General features: G+C 38.1%; 1 protein-coding gene across 5 annotated transcripts in view; it reads left to right on the forward strand.

The window, feature by feature from the left end:
- The window catches only part of khdrbs2 (KH domain containing, RNA binding, signal transduction associated 2), a 69,348-nt gene that overhangs the window by 21,829 nt on the left and 29,824 nt on the right, over nucleotides 1-17,695 (forward strand). For all 5 annotated transcript variants that reach the window (XM_084390610.1, XM_084390611.1, XM_084390608.1 and 2 more), the window contains exons 3-4: nucleotides 6,732-6,848; nucleotides 12,773-12,919. In XM_084390610.1, coding sequence (XP_084246736.1) covers nucleotides 6,732-6,848; nucleotides 12,773-12,919 — 264 coding nt within the window. The remainder of the gene's footprint in view (nucleotides 1-6,731; nucleotides 6,849-12,772; nucleotides 12,920-17,695) is intronic.

Genomic DNA, 17,695 nt, shown 5'->3' on the forward strand with positions numbered 1-17,695 from the left:
ATAATAATAATACTATAGGCTATGTTAAATTATATGTTGTTATTATATCTATTAATCAATGTTAAAAATTTCAGAGGTTTCAGGGCTTTGTTTCTATTTTACATTAATTCTACAGTGTGTTGCTTATCATTTACAGTGTTGTAAAGAAAGTGAACACATGAGAACATGATTTTAAGCATTAAACAGCAAGAATTGTAGCGTGTTTCTGCTTTATTGCATTGAAATCTTGCATTCCAAATTCACAATGCTGTTTTATTGTTGTGGTAAATTTCCAGCTATACCTAAACCTTTCGTCAAAACCAATCAGCAACAAGAAAAGACGCTTACAAATCTACCACTAAGGTTTGCCTTTATAGTTCTGAAACGCAACTAATCCGTTGAGTAGTAACGGCGGTGGTTGTTGTCCCTATAGATTGTGGCTTATCTGTCTCCAGTTTTATGACCTTTACATGGAGGTGTAGGCAAGCTCTGCACACAAAGATAATCGAATTGTTGTCTTGTTAAAGAATTCCCTAGTCCCAAAGGCCGACCAACCTTGTCAAAGGTGTTTAACATAGATAAGCTGCTGAACAGATTCAAAATCAAATCAAATACAGAGGGGAAACATAAAAACCAACAATAGTGAGGAAGTTGTATCTTCTTAATAAATTAAAAGCCTGCTCAGGCACGTTTATTTGTTTTCAGGAAGGTTATTTATATAATTGTAAACATGAGGTCAGATAAAATGGTTTTCTTGCTGTGCACAGTTGTTGGTTCAAGATTTGGAGAGACAGGAAGTTATGGAAAGAAACACTGAGCCTATGGGAATATGGCTTCTTTCCTAATCGGTTTATAAGGCTTATCCCAGTATGTTTCAAATGACCAACACCCCATGGGATAACACACTCACTAAGCAGCCAGCGGAATGATGTTGGTGCCATAATCTTTAGCAAACAAATATTTTTGCACTTGGAAAATTGTAAATGTGTGACTTTCCAATTTTTTGACTTTTCCAGGGCATATGCTTGTTTTAAGAGCTAACGCCAAAGGAACATGGGAAATGTAGTCTGGGGAAGAGAGTGGATGCTTCTCATCTGTATGGGTTGCAGTCTTTTAACCTGTCAGCCTCCTGACTCTGAGATGGTCTTAATTCGTCTGCATCTGTGCTGTCAATATGGGTTCTTTAATGCAGGGGATCCATCATCAACTTTACCTCAGGCTGTTACCTTTTCTCGAGCTGCACTGAACACAATGTTCAGTACGTTGGAACATGCATTTTTAGTTTGATATCATACATATTTGTTATGCATTCTGTTTATGTGCATCTAATTTTCCGCATAAATATGCTTAAATATAATAACGTTTTAAAGTAAGTCAGATATAGTTTTCTGCCTTCAGGCGAATATTTATAGTTTTTTTTAAGCAAGAGCACATTAAATTAATCAAAAGAGACAGTAAAGACTTTAAAAAAGGTCTATAAACTAATGCTATTGTTTTCAACTTTTGAATTATAAAGCATATATAAGCAGCAGAACTGTTTCCAACATTGATAATAATAAGAAATGTTTCTTTAGCATCAAATCAGCATATTAGAATGATTTCTTAAGGATCATGTGACACTGATGAGTGGAGGAATGATGCTGAAAATTCAGCTTTGCCATCACAGGAGTAAATTACATTTCTCAAAATTCATATTTCAGTTGTAATAATAATTCACAACATTAACGTTTTTATTGTATTTTTGGTCATTTGAACAGTAGTGTAAAAATATTCAAATACTCTATATTAGTCATTATTGCAAAGCCCTTTGGCTTATTATGTTGTTAGAAGTGAATATTGATGAATATTGCCCAGTATTAAAGCTCTCCCTCTTTCTGCTAGCTCATTAGCCTCATCTAACAGCCAACACTGGCTCTATGACTCTCATCTCTATTTAACACCATAGCACTCTGCCACTGTTTAAACCATTCTCTGCTAATACCCATGTCCATTGACTGTGGCCAAGCCATCTCTCCTGGCCATTATTACATCTCTCCCAGTCCTAGTCCCCAATAATAATCCTGCTATCAGCCAGTGCTAGACCTCGCTAGCAGCACAGCTGGCTTACACTGGCAGTAGTCATCTAACTCCATCTGCGGATCTTATCTGGTTTCACAGCTTATGGAAAGGGTGCTGTGTTTCAGCCTCCAACTCAAACTGCACTAATGGTTATGTTAAGTGGTCACTTCGCCAGCTTTGGCTGGCAGCACATTTTGTTGTGAAGCCTGAGCAGTTTTGTGCCCTTTTTTTTGCTGAAACAGCCTTGAGGATATTTAGAAGTTTATTGGCTCTAGACATCATAGTCATTTATAGTGGATACGATGCAGACTGTGGCTGTTTCTGCAGTCTATAATTGCAAGTTTAATTGCCACAGTCTGAAACCCAAATCCGTAAATAACACGAGATGGCATGTGTCTTGTGCTTAAAGGGGTCCTATTATGCCTTTTCCCTCATTTAAATAATTCCCACCCAAGGCATATGCAAAAAAACAACAAAAAAAACTAAAGGGTAAAGTCTGGTTAAGTTGCATTAGTACTGTGTTGTCAATTTTTTGGATTTGAACTGATATGGCAAAACTGATACCATAATTAGCGTAGTTACAGTAGTGTTAACAGCACCTCAGGAAGCCTCCGCAGCTGAAACTTGCCGATTATAAGGGCCGTTACATTTCTGTAACACACACTGTAAGTGGTAGTAGACCAATCACAACAGACTGGGGCCGGTCTACCAGTCAATACAGACTGTGCTTTTTGGAAGGCGGGTTTTAAAGAAACCAAAACATTAAATGACACAAACATATTCTAGTAGACTGCATAAACCAAAATGTATGAACCTGTAAATGAGCAAAATTAGACCCCTTTAATCTCTCTTTAGCTCAGTTGATCATATTCAGTCATTGTAAATTTGCAGATTGAAACTTTACCTGTGTCCCTCAAGATCTCCTGTTCCAATGTTTTGGATGTGATGTTCATCAAAAATAGATTAGTATACTATTGTTTTTTTCATGACAGATAAGAATATGTACTTTTGCTGAATGAAAGTGCAGATTAAAATAGGACTTCGATAACTATAGAGGAACAATTTGCATCAATTTGCATCTGTTGAGATTGGGACGGCAGAAGAGAAATGTTCTAGAACAGCACTCTTAGTGCACCACAAAATGAAATTCAGCATTAAGTTCACAATGCATTAGAGGGTAGGAAACAGATTTTAAACTCTTAAGACTCTTTCTGAGGAAGTTTGAATTAACAAGCAAAGCTGGTCTTAGTGCAGGGATTCTCAACCTTATTTGGTCTGTGACCCATTTTTAAGTTCCAAAATTCTTTAAAAAACCCACATCAGAAAACTTGACGATCTCACAGGCTTAACTCCTGGCAAAAAAAAAGAGGGTCGATACCTGGAGAGAGCCATCCACTGGCATTTCCATTCATGTCTATGGCAACTTCTATTCTATTCTATTCTATTCTATTCTATTCTATTCTATTCTATTCTATTCTATTCTATTCTATTCTATTCTATTCTATTCTATTCTATTCTAGTTCAACCAAAATAACATACCAAATGTCATCTATGCTTTTGCAGGGTAATTAAATATTAGTGATTTATTATATTTGTTCCTTGAAAGAAAGAAAAAAGAAAGAAAGGAAATTTCATGTGCATGGTTACGTTAATCCTCAATGGCAAAATATGCTTTTTGCCTGCAATATTGTGTAGTTACAGCATACATGACGAGTCAACAGAAATGTCTCAGATGGGATGTCTGTCAGTATGTGATGATGGTAAAATGTGTCTGGCGGCGATCATGCCAATATGAAGCTGATCAAGAGCTCAGTGGTCTTGAATGGCTTCTGAAAAGATTTTGACAGAGAAATCAATGTAATGCACATCAGCGAGCGCTGAGCGCAGGTGAAGGTCCCTGTCAAAGGGACTCAAGTGTGAAAAGTCATTTGTTCAGCCAGCCACACACACACACACACTCTAAACTCACTGCGGGCTCCAAAAATAAGTGATTCTGCATGACAGCACAGTGAATAGCCATCCGGGCTTCTTAAGTTATCAATGAACACCGCAATGCATGCTTTCCCAGGATTTTTGCAGTGATTTCAGACGTACACACTGATCCAGGCTCTAGAAGTGTGGGTTATGATCTATTCGCCATCACAACAGCACACCATGTGTACTTTCTTAGAAGTCCCATTTGCTCATAATAAGCCAATGCGGTTTGACACTTACGCCTCCGGTTGTCAGGTTTATCATCCTCAGCCTGTCAGTGCTGCATAATGCCCATCATTCTGTGGCCTGCCTCTGCCGGGGACTGCGAGGGACAGCTTGCATCGCTTCAAACCTCATCCAGCACTGAACTGTGCCCCCTAATAAAGCCTAAATTGCCCACCATGGAGCAGGAGAGTGACTCCGGACATTCATTAGCTTAATGAAAACAGGCCACTCCACTGCAGCCGCCCAGTGAGCATCTTCACACTGTAGCTGAGGCAACCATCTGCTCCGAGGCACCCAGCCAGCTGCAGAGTATTCCTGTCATACACACCCCACTGGAGGGGATGCAAACAGCACACCTCCACTCTGAGAGAGTCGGTCAGCACGCTTTGGCGCAGTGCTGCGGTGTTGCTAAATATACTGCCCTACCCACACCTCACCCTTTCACCTGAAACTGTTTGCATTTGCTTTGTGGCTCCAGCCAAATTCAGTGACAGTTCTTCTGCGTTCCACCAGCTAGAGTTCCCTACAGCTGCTTCTACAGCCTGGCTGGGAAGAGCATGTGTTGAGTTTCCAGCAATGTGCTAGGCAGGGTATGTCAACATGTGTTATACCCAACTGTTTCATTCTGGCCGCCACAAATCAGCTAACCTTTGCAAATATTTGAAGGGCAAATTCACTTCCCTTAGTAATGTCTGACTTACTGGTCTGGAAACTAACAGCAACTAGTAAGCAGCCATTTCTCCAAAATGATGCAACTGTACATGTGTTCCACACAGAATGCTTCATGTATGTTATAGTTATGGATTGTCACAATTGTTGACTAGTCATACACAACCTATATTTATTTATTTACACATTGTGCACTATTAAACTCTTGCAGAGAAGCCCATTTTGGTCATTTCTGGAAATTTTTATCCTGTTTCTTAATGTCTTTTCCCATTTAGTGTGTGTTGTGTAAAATGGTGTGTCAAGTTAAAATATAGTGAAAAAGAGTAAGAGTGTATATTCTCTCTCTCTCTCTCTCTCTCTAATATATATTTAAATCATGACAACAATAGTCTTGTCAATAGTCTATGAATATGACAGTGTTAATGTATTTGCTCTGATGTCATCATGCTGCTGCAGAGCAATGGGCTTGCTACTGCCCAAAGATACACTGAAACACTGCTGTGAGTATGTAAGTAATGCTGTTGCTGCATGAATATGCATACATAAATCCCACAGCAGATCTAGACAGGTGGACCTGGGGGTGGTGGAGGGTTTCAGGGGAACTCTGATAGCTCGCTGCAGGGCTACCCTACAGCAACCTGAACCAGACTATTTAAATGTTGAGCAAACAATCTCATTGGCTGCAGGATCAGCAGAGGCCAATCAGTTTGTGCCACGTGGTAATAATGTGATTGCTTGCAGTACCTATCAACCATCTAGAATTTTAGGACTGAACTAGATAAATGTGTATAATATATAACTGATATAGTGATCAGAATCTGATGACCAGAAACAACAATCTGTTTAGATGCACTTTCAACATCCAAAAGATCACTATCTTATTCTGTTTTATTGTCCTTAGTAAAGACAGTGATAAATGCCTTTTTAAAAGGTTTCTCAAAAACATATTAAATCTAAAGTGAATTTAGAGGGGCTGCTGGCTAAGGGGATTGTGGCAATACATCAGAAAAAGTGATGAACACTGAACATGAGCAGACAGTGATGAAGTGACACTGTTATAAAGGGAATTTGATGCACCATTTTATACAAGGGCACTTTTTCTTTCAATGGCAGCATTTATTGACTACTTAAGATTTGTTGTTATCATGGGCATTAGACAATCCTCAGCAGCCCGAATCTGATTGTAATGTGTAAGACTCTGAAGATACAGTTGATGCACAGATGTGAGTAAAATAACAGAGAGAGGGTGAAAAAAGAAATGGTGATGACCAAGTGTTCTCAATGACCGCTGATCTGCTGTGCAACCAAAATGTTAGTTGCTGCCTCAAGGCAGTTGCTGGATAGCTCATCATCTGGGTAGTATTACTTGAATCCCCATTGGAAATGAACTCATTACGTTATGCCTCATTCAAGCATGGACTCCTGGATCGTTTTGAAGATCCCTTTTGGCATTTGGTACATGTTATAATATCTCTGAAAGCAGTGGAGCCCAACCACTGACCCCAAACATCGATTAGACACATGAGTGGCTACAGTGCCCTACAGAAACAGGTGTAGACTCTCACATCTTTTTTAATCGTTTCTGACAAACTTAAAAAAAAAAAAAAGTGAAAACGGCGGAAAAATACGTTTGATCGACGACTGCCACAGATTTAATTTTAAACCAAAAAAGATTTTTTCATTCTCTCACTGTAACTGGTTTTGTGCATGATGAGAAAAACCAAATGTTTTTTTTTTTATTATTGACTGTGAGGTAACTGAGGCAACCGTCTAAGAAGCAGGCAGTGTGAGAGACCAACCTATTGCCTTTTCTCTCCTTATTACAGTTTAATTTTGTTGGGAAACTGCTGGGGCCCAGGGGCAATTCCATGAAAAGATTACAAGAGGAAACGGGAGCAAAGATGTCCATCCTCGGCAAGGGTTCAATGAGGGATAAAGGCAAGGTAAGATGACTGGCAACAACTCTCTTTTTTCGCCATGTGTACTGTATAAATGTAATGTTTCATTAATGGTTTGGGAATGGTTATTAATGACATTGATATGTTTGTAAACATAAATCCCATAACTAAATCAGCATATTTTCAGATATTAATAAGGGCCAGATTTACTAACAGCTTGCACCAGCGCAAACCTTCTTTTGGCTTTAAAAAATAGTGTCAAGATTTACTAAAGCCACGCAGTGAAATATTAGCGCTGAAAAGGCGTGGACAGTTGTTTTTGCGGCTGACCTTATTGCATATGCATTTCCATTTAGACGCAAAATTTATGGGAGGAGCGTATTTAAAAGGTGATTTCCTATGGTTCGCTGGTCAATTTACTGGTATTTGCGCCATTATTTACTGACCAAAAAAGCATGTCTTAAACCAAACGCTACTTTGTGCTGCTCTTGATAGATTGCGTTGGTCATTATGGAAATGATCCGGCTATGTCTGTGTTCTTTAATTTGTGCGTCATCAGTAGATCTCGTACAGAACTTTCCATTCCCATCCCATCCCATCGGCGCTTTTATGGGATTGCGCTCTCACGCTAATTTGCCCTGTTTAGTAAATCTGGCCCAGGCCCTAAATATGGCAAAAGCAACTGCATTTATTCCAGTGCAGAGTGCTTTATCCCTTAAATCCTGTAAACCTTTCATTTCTGTGAGTCTAACAAGCATCAGAGCTGACAGAGCAAAGTGCGAGAGGACGGTGAGACTGAAGATCATTACCTGCACATATGCCCCTAGATAGAGGAGGAACTGCTGTTTTAGCATTTACTGACTTTGTACGCATTCTTAAGAAGAGAAGTATACATCACAAACAATATCACAAATAATAGCGCACTGACCTGTGTAAAGTAAAGCACATGGTAGGACTAGCACAATAACTGAATGATATTTGCATAAAAGAGCAGTTTACTAATTTCATTGTCAATGTTTTTCGCCCATGAGTGAGTGGGTAAATGATTAAACATTGACTCACAAATTGTGTAATTTGGCTGAAAATAAAGCCTGTTCTCTCTCATTCAGCTCAAAAGCTGTCATGAAATGGTTTGATTAGCACAGTTTTCTTTCTTGTGTTGACATATTTCCTATTGAAACAGAAAGTTGGGGACATATAGAAGGGCTTCAGTTCGGACATTGCAGTAAGGTGTCTGATAGGCTGATATAATGAGGATATATGCCTGTTAGTGGAACATGTACATTTTTCTGATGGTTTTCCTGTGCATTTTACTACATTTAAAGGTGCCCTAGAATTTGAAATTGAATTTATCTTGGCATAGGTAAATAACAGGAGTTCAGTACATGGACATGACATACAGTGAGTCTCAAACACCATTGGTTTCTCCTCCTTATTTAAATCTCATTTTTGAAAAACCCCCCTGAAACATAGGCGAATCTCCACATAACACAGACTGTGACGCAACAGTCGTGATCATTAATATGTACGCCTCAAAAAATTTGCATATGCCAGCCCATGTTCAAGGCCAGGCGGAACTGCGCAGCCGAATCATCGTCCGAATAATTTTTCTTCGAGAGACATCATGGCTTGCAAACGAGCGAAGCATGGCAGTTGCTCAGTGTTTGGATGTACAAATGAACACAAAGGTGTTTTTTTTAGTTCCTTCATCCGAGCCTCTGAAGAACCAGTGGGTTATGTGAATGTCTGATGGGTAATTGTTCAAGTTCAGACAGATAATCTTTCTCTCAAAGTCGTTCAATACTGTTTATGCATCAGTAAATCAAGCCAGTGACTAAACGATCAACTTCACGTCGTTTCTCTTAGTAGGATGAAACTAATCTTACTTAAACTGTGATTAATATACAGATAGCGATCAAAGAACAATCCCTTTCCAGTCGCCCAAGCTGTCAATCACACAGCGCGAGTTTATTTGGACACTTGCCAAAACTCGTTATGAAATCAATGACGCTGTTACACTGCACAACGAAGCTCTTACTGTACGTACATCATGTTTGCATTAGTGAAATCATTAGTGAGAGTGTTGCAATGATAAGATCTTCATTCACGTGATCAACAGGCTTACACTGAAGTCTCACAGCAGCCAATCACAGCAGTGGGCGTTTACACTGAAGTCTCACAGCAGCCAATCACAGCAGTGGGCGTTTACACTGAAGTCTCACAGCAGCCAATCACAGCAGTGGGCGTTTACACTGAAGTCTCACAGCAGACACGCCCCTTCAAACAGAGTGTTCAAATCAGAGGCTAAAATCAGGCTAGGAAAAATGCCTTTTATTTCTAAATTATAACAAATTTTGATCTAAAAACATACTAACATTATAAGGGCACCCCAGGAAACATTCTAAAATAATAAAATAATCCATGCAAGGGCACCTTTAAAAAAAAAAAATCTGTAAAAAGATGACTTTGTCTGTGAATTAGCAAATACACATGGATTAAAATCCACAAAACTCCTATTTTGATTTCATAGGGTCTTTGAATGTTGATATGAAAACTTCCCAGACTTGACAATGATCATATTAACACCCTAACAGACTTATGTTTTGTGTTTTGGAGAAAAATGATCAGTGTTTGTTTGGAGGATCAACTATATCCCTGTTATAAAGGAGCTGTTGAGGCTATTCACTATATGGATCTTTCTCAGTGGAACTATTTTATACGTGCTTTGGATTGAGCGGTGGTGAGTGAAATGTTCAGCCAAACAGCTGCCCTAAGAGACATGCTGGTCATTTACCTAGCCAGAGAATCGTTCCAAATTTAATAGTTCTCGGTTTGCTGCTCCTATCATCTCATGATAGGCCATCCTGAATTCCCCAGTTCAATAAATTGTTCATTTTAATTACATTTTTATTGAATGTAACTCCATTGAATTAAAAACATTCATATCAAGCAAATATTCGTTTTCTTTCATAGTGTATGAAATAGAATAATTCAATAAGCAAAGCGAGGATGTGTGCTACAGCGATTTTTACTGCTGTCAAGGGGTGTAGTTGGGCACAACTGAAGCATGGAGACGTGGCATATTATTATAGCATTCGGGTGATGTGTGCATGTTGAATGTTGTTCAACCAAGAACAAAACTTCTTTTTTTTTTCACGACGTAAAGATGAGAATTAAACTGAAGAATTGTTTTCTGAAGATTTCTACAAAGTCACCAGTAAATTTCTGTTTGTGCGATCAGCAATGCATCTACAGTTACCTGAGATGAATTATTTACACAAAATCTGCTTTGACCTCATTTGGTCTCTGAAAAGTGCTCAGAACTTGTTAGAGGAATGAAATGTTGTATACAGTGCAAAACCTTGTGTCTTGTTCACATACCACCTGCAATCTATTTTTACCAGGTGCTGCAAGTATGCTTTAGCGCTGTGATTCTTTTCAGCACAATTGTGCCAATTGTGTTTGATTTAAAAAAAAAATCAGACTTATTTTTATCTCCTCTTTTGCATGCACACATACATACATGTGTGTCTGTGTATTTGTGGCCTTGCGTCCATTTCTACATTTGCATCGCCGCAAACCGCAATCACGTTGTGCGCGCAGCCCCAAATTGACCAATATCTGATTTACATAATTCCTTAAGTGAATTGCGTTCTCAAGCAATACAGATAGCATGCAAATAAAAGATTATTTTATGGCCGTAATCCTTTTTTAATTAATTACCCCTCAGACTTTAAACATACATTATGCATTTTGTTTAAAATCTGTTGTCATTGCAATAACTTCATAGAAACAAACAAGACCAATGTCTTATGATCTTATTGAAAAATGCCTTATATTGTTAAATGCTAAAAAGGTGTCCAAAGAAACAAATGAGACAGGAATATGCATTGTTTTTTTTCCAAATAGCTGTGTGGGGTTTCTACAAGCAGACAGAGTGTTCTTTTTTAAGTTTTATAAACACACTTTTCACTGGAATTTCACACTCTTAACAATGCAGATGAACCGTGGTCTGAAATCTATTTAAATTTATGGCAGAACTCAAACAAGAGCCTGTTGGATTGTTTTAAATCCCAAAGGCAATCATTAATGCAAACATATTCCATTATAAAGAGTCACCTTGAGCTAGTACAAGTTTGTTATACATATGAAATTAAGAGTCTGCCTTGCATCTTTATGGCCATAGATTTGTCTGTGCAGTATCTGTCCTATTGAGGTCTTCGTATAAAAGACTCTCCTCATCCAGGGTTTAACAAAGCAAAAAGTACTGCATTTGGAATAATTCCCTGGGCAGGTAAATGAACAGCATGTGTCTGAGTGCAGCAAATTGGCAGGAATTTGGACATTACATTCACCACCATGCAAAAAGACATTTGTGTATCACAGATCTTAATCTGGGGATAGACACAAATGTTATAGCAGAAACATTTAACTCATATCCTTAATTTTTATGTAAGAAAAAGTAGATTTTATTTAGCTCTATAATATTTTGTTAGAATGTATCAAAACTGAGCTCTTTAACTCCGTAGGGGTACTGGATAACTGTCAAGCTTATAAGTGTCAGATTCGCTATTTGTACTTTACTGGGAATAAATATGAGGAACCCTTCATTTTGTCATATTTGAAGAGGATTCTGCTGTGCTTAGACATGCTTACTTGAGTGCCTTTTGAAATGAATCCTGGGAGACAGGCCTACCTTTTGAAACAACAGAACATTTTCTTCGTGGATTGACATGAAAGGAAAGTTAAAGCTTTCAGACTTGAAACCGAACAAATGTCATCTGACGAACAGTTTTCCAGGACTGGCAATGAGGCGGCAGTCTTCTGCCTCTACTTTTGTCTGTCTGTCCGTCCATTTTTAAGTCAATCTGGAGACACCCACAGTGCCAACGCCTACACACATATATTTATGTCTACTCACAAAATTACCATCTGAACCATCTCATCTGCACAATTCGTCAGCTGGCGTATACCGGAGCCCAACAAAATATGATTACGCCTCTCAGAAATGTTGTGAAAGCTTAAGTGTCTCCTGACCTTTTGTCCATGCAAAGCATTATGGAAAAAGTGCTTGGGTCACTTTGACATGATACAGAGATGACATCGGTAAGTGTTTATTAAAGCTGAAGGGGCTACAAGGGCCCGTATCAGTGATCAGGCTTCTATGTCATCAAAGCCCTTCTGTCTCAGCCACAGCCGAACGGTAATCAACATAAAACAGAAACGCTGTCTGCCGTAATTACAAGCTTTCTGAAGTTTCAAGTTTTGTGAAGAGCCACAGAACACCTTCAGCAATCAGAGAGAATTGAAAAACTGAATCCCTCTGTTAAATATCACCCTTTTTTTGCTTTTTCAATGGCAGGATTTAATCAGAAAAGGTGACAGTGTAAATTTATTTCTGACAAAAAGCCCTCGGCCAGATTTAAGCTTAATGATTTGAATCTACGTACCCATTATCTGTGTTACAGAGTAAAGGTGTTGATAGGTTCCATTGTTCACAAAAAAAGACTTTGTGACATTTTGTTGAAATACATTACAAGAACATCATCATCTTAAAAAGAGCTTCTTTGAGTGGACAATTCACCAAAAAATTTCCATTCTGTCACTTTCGTGCTGTTCCAAACCTATATGATTTCATTTCTTTTGTGGAACAAAAAGGTTGTTTTTTTTGTGCACACACAATGAAAACCAATGTGGTCCAGTGTTGCTTCAATAAGTCAGTCAGTCAGTCAGTCAGTCAGTCAATAATTGTTCCACAAAAGGCTTTGAAAAGACATAAAAGTACAAGTAAATGATGACAGAACTTTCATTTTTGGGTGAACTATCCCTTTAATGCCTTTCCAGTTCACTCTCAGTTCAAAATATGCATAATACGGTTTGGAGGAAGAAAAGCTTTCTTTATCTAATTCATTAATGATATGATTAATTCTTCACACAGAATTCCTGACTTGATGTTTTTCCATCTCTAGGAGGAAGAGCTGAGAAAAAGTGGAGAGGCGAAATATGGCCATTTGAGCAACGATCTTCATGTTTTAATTGAAGTTTTCGCACCACCTGGAGAAGCCTATTCCCGCATGAGCCATGCCCTGGAGGAGATTAAGAAATTCCTTGTTCCAGTAAGTTTATATACTTGAATTCCTTGAAAGAGATGGGGAGCTGGAAGCCAAGATGAGATGAGTACACTAACCAGTGCTGAACTCTAGTGCTCTCTCCTGCATGCATAAATTTGCCTATGTTTAGTGCAAGGGGAGAAAGAGATTATAGAGTTATGCATATGATTATATATAAAAGAAATGGATGTTGAATATGTTGGAATTGGCTGAAAATACTGCTAGTTTCTGATAATATCTTTTCAAAATTAACTTAATTTTAGGCTATGAATTTTCTTTTCTTTTTCTTTTTTTTTTTAATATGTACCACTGTTTTAAAGTTTTGCTCAGTATGGGTCAATATTTAAATCTTTTATATAATTAATACTTATATTCTTCAAGGACGCAAAATGTTTCCAAAAGATTTCTATTTCAAATAAATGCAGTTCTTTTGTACTTTCTACTTATCCAAAAATCCTGAAAAAAAATTATATTACACAAAATTGTTTCCACAAAAATATTAAGCAGCACAACCGTTTCCCACTGTGATAATAATAAGAAATGTTTCTTGAGCACCAAATCAGAATTATTTGAATGATTTCTGAAGGATCAAGTGAGACGCTGAAAATTCTGCTTTGCCATCACAGGAAACCATATATTAAATTGGAAAATTATTTTAAATTGTAATAATATTTCACAATATTAATGTTTTTACTGTATTTTTGATCAAATAAATGCAATCTTGGGGAGCATGAGACTTCTTTCTAAAAAACTTTTGAAGAGTAGTGTATACTCACTAGCTTATACTTGTTAGTAATATTAATAATTAGTCATATTAATTTGACACATTAATCTCCTTTGAGAGCTCCAGGACTGACCTTGTCTATGCGCTATAAGCATGGGTATTCAATTAAAGTTACAAGGGGTCTGGTCTCTATCTTTCCCAGCTGAGGTCTGGACAATTCTTTTTTGGAAGAGTTATACATTTCCATCTGGGCAGCCGTAGTACTTTGTTAAAGAAAAAATTATTAAACACTCAAAATAGTCATCAAAGATTATAATCTTGGGCCCCGAGAGCCAAAGTAGTGATGTCTAAGATCTTAAGAAAAGTGTGGACCGTTTTTATGTTTTGTTCAAAGTAATAAACTACTAAAAACAAACAACGTACATAATCGAATAATCAAAACTCTCATCATGAGCACAAAACAAAGTTAACTAGTAATTTCAAAGTTTTTTTGTCTTCCCTTGCTATCTTTAAATAATTTTCCAAATTATAGCATTGTTTATTATGAAATGCTCCTAAAACAATGGTTTTGTTAAAAGGTCGGAGTCATCTTTATGAATATAATAAATAAAATGTATTATACAAATACAATTATGATAAAAATAATTGTATTTGCTGCATTCTTTGCTGTTTTCTGCAGTGTTTTAGTAAAAATATCTATTTTGCAGCTCACTGTGATTCTGCTGCTATTGTTAAAATAACCGCGTCATCTGCAGCTCTTATTGTGCTGCTTTACATCTTTAGCGAGAGAGAGAAGCAACGCACATAGAATGAAAAGGGCTTGAATGAAGCACGTTTGGCTCTAGATAAAAATATCAGAGGATGTAGCGCTGAAAGATCATAACCGTAAACGACCCCGAGCACTTTGACACAGTCCTCACTTTAAACTGTAGAAATGGTAAAATGGCGCAATTATGTCCCACGGTCTGGATGGTACGAAGCCGGGATCCGTTTCGCCATTTGAATACCACTCCTATAAAGTCTAGAGTCTAGACTATAAATATTAATGAAGCGGTATGAAGTGTTGGCCTCAGAAGGAAGTGCTCAAGGAGAGATTCCCTATATTCGCCTCTTGGGCCACATCTTTGTTAGCCTGACGTCGTCATACTCAGATTCTATTCAGAATATGAGTCTGATACTGCTCCAGTGGGCTGTGATTGAGGGGCGTGTTTCAACCGAACCAGGAAAGAAAATGCCTCTGCACTCAATTGGATAGACCTACAACCAATCAGAGCAACGGAGTAAGTGACGTATGTTCTTCATTCATCTTTCCGATCTACGAATTCAACCCAAGCGCTCTTTGGTGACGTGGATGATTACGTTGCTGTTGATCATCTGTCCATCATCGTATAAAGCCCGCCCTGACAATTTGATTGGTCTGAACAGCTCTGGTTCGAGCATTGTTGCTCCACAACGGATCAAGTCCAGACCGAACTTCCCGACCTCAAATGTTGTGGGCGGGGCTAAGTTCGGCTGGCATCCAGGTTACATCTTTGTATCATCCACAGCACTGATCTGGTTACATCCTCCATATGTATTTCTGTCAGTGGTTAACCATGTTTTATCTTTATGCCCTCTGCAGAATACCAATTAGATAAGTTTTCAATCTCAATAGCTCTGTTCCAAAACATAGTGAGCTAACTCTGTAGACACGCTTCTGACATAATTATGATGCCTCCTTTTTCAGCCAAATTCTAAGGAACTGCGTGTATCCATTTCAGTTAGCATGCTGCAATAAAAGCAGCTGCGTATGTAGGCAGCTCATTAGGGTTTGAAGCTAATGTCTTTATGTCTTTCCTTCTTTGAATGTGTTTATACATTTATCTTTGTCAGAAAGCTTGATTCCTGTCAGGATTAAAGGACTGTGCTGGCATCTTAAGATGGTGCACTTTGAAGTGTTATTAGTATCCAGGCAGCCATGTGAATTAAAATATTTCTTGATATTTCACAGCATTTGTTTTATAGAGACATGACATTACAAATTCACTATGGCCCATTTGTAATTAACAATTTTGCTATGCCCCTTAATTCCACTGAAAACAAACCGTAATGCTATGGCACACGTGACATTCTAGTGAATTGTGTGCTTCTGACTTTGTTGCAATAGTTTCAGGAAGCCCTTTTCTGTTATAGCATCACAATGCCCTTGTGCACAAAGCAAAGTCTATTAAGAAATGTTTTACTGAGTGTAGTGTGGAAGAATTTAACTGACCTGCACCAAGCTCAGACCTGAACACCTAGCCACTGTGACTGGGATGAATTGGAGCACAGACTGTGAGCCGGAACACCTCACTCAACATTATTACCTGTCATTGGTGATGCTCTAGTGTCTGGATTGGAGAAAATCCCAGCATCCATGTTTTAACATCTGCTGGAAAACCTTCCCAGAAAAGTGTAAGCTTTTAGCAAGGGGAGACTCAACTCCCCAATAATGCCCATGGTTATGAAATTAAATGCTCAACACTACAGTTAATAAGATTTTTAAAGGGGTCCTATTATGCTTTTCCACTTTTTCAACTTTAGTTAGTGTGTAATGTTGCTATTTGAGCATGAAAAAGATCTGCAAGGTTACAAAGCTCAAAGTCAAATCCAAAGGGAGATATTATTATATTAACAGAATCCCCTTTTCAAGAACTACAAAGCGATTTTTCCGGATCTTATGAAGTCACAATTGTACTAATTTAAATAATCCCCGCCCACGGAATACACAAAAAAGGGGACGAGGCCTGGTTGAGCTGCATTAGAGAAGACATTGTTCAAAGAGACACTGTTTTTTCCAAAACTCATTTGTTTGACCTTCCTAAGGCTGACAAACTTAGATTGGTTAAAACTTATTTCCCGAACATTATAACTCCAACCTTTATTTTATGGAGAACAACTTTTTTTCTGTTGCTTTTGTAAGCTCTCGCTTTTGTAAGACGCTGGCCACTCCTTAGGACAATTAACCATGGTTTTGTGATCGATTACTGTTTGTATTACCTTAGTTTTCCGACAAATATCACATATCATAATGTATAACAAAATTACAAAAAACATACCACTTTGAAACGTCCTGTGAAATCCGTGCTTGTAAAGTCTTTGCATGAAATCCATTCTGCATGATCCTCTTGTTCGTTAACATTGTCAGGGTCTGAATCGGCTCGAATTGGTTTGAAATTGACGCCATCCTCAATATTTACACTAGAGAAGAACTTGCTGTTATGGAGGGCCGAGACATTTCTCGAACACGCGCTTAATTTGTTTGTAAATCTATATCATTCTCATACAATAAAGCTGCATACATATTACCTTTAGCTCTGGATTAAATTGCACTATGAATTGTGAAGTTCCATTGAATGAATTTTATAATTCCAGCTAAGCAGTGGTTAACATAGTATAAATATGTCTTTAAAAACCAAACAAACAAAATGCCTTTGCAGCCTGGACTACTGATAGGCCCAAACCTTTGTTGATAAGGCCTACAGAAAGCCCATTATGTGAATACGATTACGCAACCTCACTCATTGCCTCAGAAAAAGAGTGAATCATGCAAAACGCAGCATCTTTAGTAGGTGTGAGTGGGTTCTCCTCAGCGGCAGCACTGTACGTCTATTGAGTGTAGTCTCATTAAGAAGGAAACTGGGTAACTGATTTTGTAGGAGGAAGTCTTCTTCATTTACCATTAATACATGAGAGGATGTAGACACTCGTACAGAGACTGAGAAGCAAAAACAAGTTCATTCTATCTTTTTTATTCTGCCTGTACGCAATTTGACCTGGTGTTTCTAAGACTCACTGTTTATATCCTGAATCAATGCATTACCGCTGTTATTAAATCTGATTCAGAACATAATCAGCTTCACCGCGAGACATAAGGAATCCATCAGAATTCTCATTGCATCTGATCAGTATAAAATACATTTCTGTCAGTGTGTGTGTTGCCCTAATTTCTCAAGGCAAGGAATGCAGTCAGACTGCATAGGTGCTACGACATGGACTTCTCTGGAAACAGCTAATGCTGATCCAAGCACAAAATCCAC

The sequence above is a fragment of the Rutilus rutilus genome (assembly GCF_951802725.1).
Source record: "Rutilus rutilus genome assembly, chromosome: 20".
In the NCBI taxonomy this organism is placed as follows: domain Eukaryota; kingdom Metazoa; phylum Chordata; class Actinopteri; order Cypriniformes; family Leuciscidae; genus Rutilus; species Rutilus rutilus.